Source organism: Penaeus monodon, chromosome 23 (assembly GCF_015228065.2).
Source record: "Penaeus monodon isolate SGIC_2016 chromosome 23, NSTDA_Pmon_1, whole genome shotgun sequence".
In the NCBI taxonomy this organism is placed as follows: domain Eukaryota; kingdom Metazoa; phylum Arthropoda; class Malacostraca; order Decapoda; family Penaeidae; genus Penaeus; species Penaeus monodon.
Window position 1 is genome coordinate 19,416,855 of NC_051408.1, and position 1,773 is coordinate 19,418,627.

The 1,773-nt window shown below is 39.4% G+C and overlaps 1 protein-coding gene across 1 annotated transcript in view; it reads left to right on the top strand.

The window, feature by feature from the left end:
* Nucleotides 1-922: 922 nt before the first annotated feature.
* The window catches only part of LOC119588374 (chromatin-remodeling ATPase INO80-like), a gene marked incomplete in the record, with an annotated part of 3,027 nt that continues 2,176 nt past the window's right edge, over nucleotides 923-1,773 (top strand). Inside the window, 2 exon segments of the mRNA XM_037937057.1 lie at nucleotides 923-1,054; nucleotides 1,671-1,731. Coding sequence (XP_037792985.1) covers nucleotides 995-1,054; nucleotides 1,671-1,731 — 121 coding nt within the window.

Here is a 1,773-nt window from a genome sequence, read left to right on the forward strand (position 1 = left end):
TACGTGCTGGTCGAATTTCCTCCTTCCCAACGACTGTCGCCTCTAAATATCCATAGACCATTAAAATTCATTAAACAGAGAGCAAAATGAATATCTAATATATAGTTACCCTGTACCTCATAGGGGATATAGGAATTAAAAAAGCATAAACGGTTATGTTAAAGAGTAAAAGAGGCAAATAGGTTTAACTTGAAGAGACATATAGAAAAAAATATAATGATGTTCAGAAAAATAATACGACAAACATTAATGAAATTAAGATAGAAAAGGAGACAGAGATAAAGAATGGAGTCTTGAAAACAGAATCAACATTGTAGGTCTATCTATGGCAGGTTTTGTGCTTCATTTAGCTTTGTCTGTAGGGAAAGTATGAAAAACGTCTTAGCCACTCCAGGAGGCATAGCGTAATATCCCCAATGACTTTCAGATTCTTGAGAGCGTCAATATCATAATATTTCTTACGGTTAATGGCTCTCGAACTACTATGTTGAAAATTGAAAACATGGAGTCCTGTGAACTTTGACCTAACGTAGACTGGTGGCTATTGTGAATCAAATAATAATACAATGGGTATTCTAACCCATTATAGAAATTGCACACTCGCTGCTGTCTGTGAGAATTCGTCTGGTGATAATAAATGAATAATAACAGGTCCTCGAATCGCTCCTAGAAGCTAATGGCGTTGTCACAGCTAATGATATGCAGAAACCGACAGCGGCCAAGTCGAGGTCCCTCGAACACACGTGGACGTCTGCATGGCATACATTTTTATAGCTCGGAAATGAAAGCCAACCTTAAAAAACGTGTGGTCATTGACTTTCGATCTTCAGGAGCGAAGGGACAGCAGTGGGCGTGTCCATTGGTAATGTTATCTCCACAGAACCATATATATATAACCATAATTTCCTCAGTGAACACATCGGGTTTACAGTGCGTCTCTGCTCCTGAAGCTCTCCATAACTCGAGCCTCAAGCCAAACCTCACCCGCATCACCATGAAGATTTCGATTCTTAGTATTTTGGCGGTGCTCGTCGTTGGCGTTTCCCTGGCGCAGGTATGTTCGCAAACATCAGCCGCTGTTTTGCTTGATGAGCCTCCTGGATCCCTACATTGTTCCTTTTAACAATGGGGATTTGTTTTCATTGCACAGTGAAGTCCACTTTCTGCAAATGATACAACTGTGATATGGCAATGGCTTATTAGTTACTAAAGGCTGCAATACAACGGGAAATAATATCAGTAATTGAGACCTGTTTTTTCTTCGTGTTGAATGTGCTAGCAAGGAAAGTAGAAAGATAGATAACTTATCTAAACTAGAGAGAAAAATTCGGGTCCTTGTAAATCCCTCTCCCTTAGCTGAATCCTAATTCACAGAAGGAGCATCTAAAGAAAGCATACACTCTTATCGTGAGTCTAGGTTTTAAGATAAAATACCATGTGCTAGCACGCATCAGCTGATAGGATATTTTTGTCGCCTTTGTACCCTAGCCAAAGAAAGAAAAATATTGACAGCTTGACACCGTAGGAATAGCAACCGAGATATAATGATGCATCACATATAAAAATAACAATCCTATAACTAATCAATGCTACAGATATCACTCTAGTAAAAGATGCTTGATCGATAACAAATACATGACTCACCAGAAATGAATAAATCTCTTACACAGGACATCGAACGGAAGACCGAAGAATGTGACACGGAGGGCGGATGTGTGGAGAGAGCTGAAGGTGTGTGGTTACGTAAATATGGTGGCACACATTTTATTTAGA